The following is a 1,351-nucleotide window of genomic DNA, read 5'->3' on the forward strand; positions in this document are numbered from 1 at the left end:
GCTCCATGTAGAGCAGAGCTGGGTGCCAGGAGGAACAGAATGACCTGCTCCCCATCCACGGAGAGGACAAGGAGTCAAGGACTTCACGGGAGATTTAGGCTGGGCATTAGACAAAGCCTTCTAACGGGCAGGATAATTAAGGGTAGGAATGGATTGCCTGGGGAGGGACAGGAACTGCTGTTCCTGAAGATTTTACAAGCGGGGGGAAACATCTGTCACACTGACCCCACTTTGGGTGGATGAGTGGCTGTTCAGAGACCCGGCTGTCTCTCCCCAACTCCCCAAACCCCTCACCCATCTCCTACTTCATGCCGCTCCGATCCAGGCGCCAACAGCAGCGCAAAGTTCCGGTTAGAACAGCGCTCCCAGGCAAGGCTGAGATTTTAGAGCCACCCGAGGCCAGGCGACTGCAGGCAGGGGCTGGGCCAGCCCCCTTAAAGCGCCCTTTCGGGGTGCTGGCACCCCTTTCCACCCCACACGAGGGCTGCCGTTCGGGCAGTGGGTTCCACGAGCCAGCAGGCAGCTGGCCAAAGAGCGGCCCGGTGCCCACCAAGCCTCTCGCAAGCCCACGCCATCAGGCCCCATTGGTAGTCCGGCGCAAGGCAACCCTCCTCCACCTCCTGCCCCACAGGACGTTGCCGAGACAGACAAACGAGTTACCTTTTTAACATTTTCCTCCTCCTCTTGGCGTTTCTCATAGTGTGAGAAGTCATCAAAGATGGAGGTGGTGTGCTTGTAGGTGGCAATGATTTTCAACACCTGCTTAGCCTTTTCCAGAGGCACCTCCTGAGTGTCCCTGGAGTTGGTCACTGGTTTATTCTCGTTGTTCTCTAGGCGGATGTGTCGCAGCTGGCTGTTAGGAACGTCCTTCACAAAAATCCACCTGACATCAAAACGTCCCTTCCACTTGTCCTGGGACCACACCCCCGCACAGGTGTTATAGTCCACAGCAGATTTCATTTCTGCTACTCCGCAGAAGTGACCGCTACCGTTGACACTGAACAGTAAGTAAACAGGGCCCTTCCCGTTCATGGAGCGATAGGCGGCATCCAGTCTCTTGTTGCCGTGCTCTGTACTGCACCAGATGTTATATTTAATGGAACGGTGGATATCGTCCTCAGAGTAACTCTTAATGATGAAAACGCGGCCGTGTTTTGGGTTCCAGTCAAAATCCTTGGGGTTGTAGTTGTTGATGGATCTCAACTTCTCCAAGACCGGGTGCGGCTCCGAAGGAGCAGAACCAGAACCGGCCTGAGACTGTCCCACTCCGTTACCGTCCGCTCCGTTTTGACCGAACCCGCTGCCGCGATTACGAGGGGCGACCCAGCGGGTGGGCTGAGCCGCCTGCTGC

The 1,351-nt window shown here is 56.3% G+C and overlaps 1 protein-coding gene across 1 annotated transcript; it reads right to left on the bottom strand.

The window, feature by feature from the left end:
• Positions 1-660: 660 nt before the first annotated feature.
• Positions 661-1,347, bottom strand: LOC104505439 (YTH domain-containing family protein 2; the record flags this gene model as incomplete). The annotated part of the gene is made up of 1 exon (XM_010159910.1): positions 661-1,347. A coding segment is annotated over one exon (687 nt), but the record flags the coding sequence as incomplete, so codon positions are not given.
• Positions 1,348-1,351: the final 4 nt, after the last annotated feature.

This window comes from Eurypyga helias, unplaced genomic scaffold, assembly GCF_000690775.1.
Source record: "Eurypyga helias isolate BGI_N326 unplaced genomic scaffold, ASM69077v1 Scaffold45649, whole genome shotgun sequence".
In the NCBI taxonomy this organism is placed as follows: Eukaryota; Metazoa; Chordata; class Aves; order Eurypygiformes; family Eurypygidae; genus Eurypyga; species Eurypyga helias.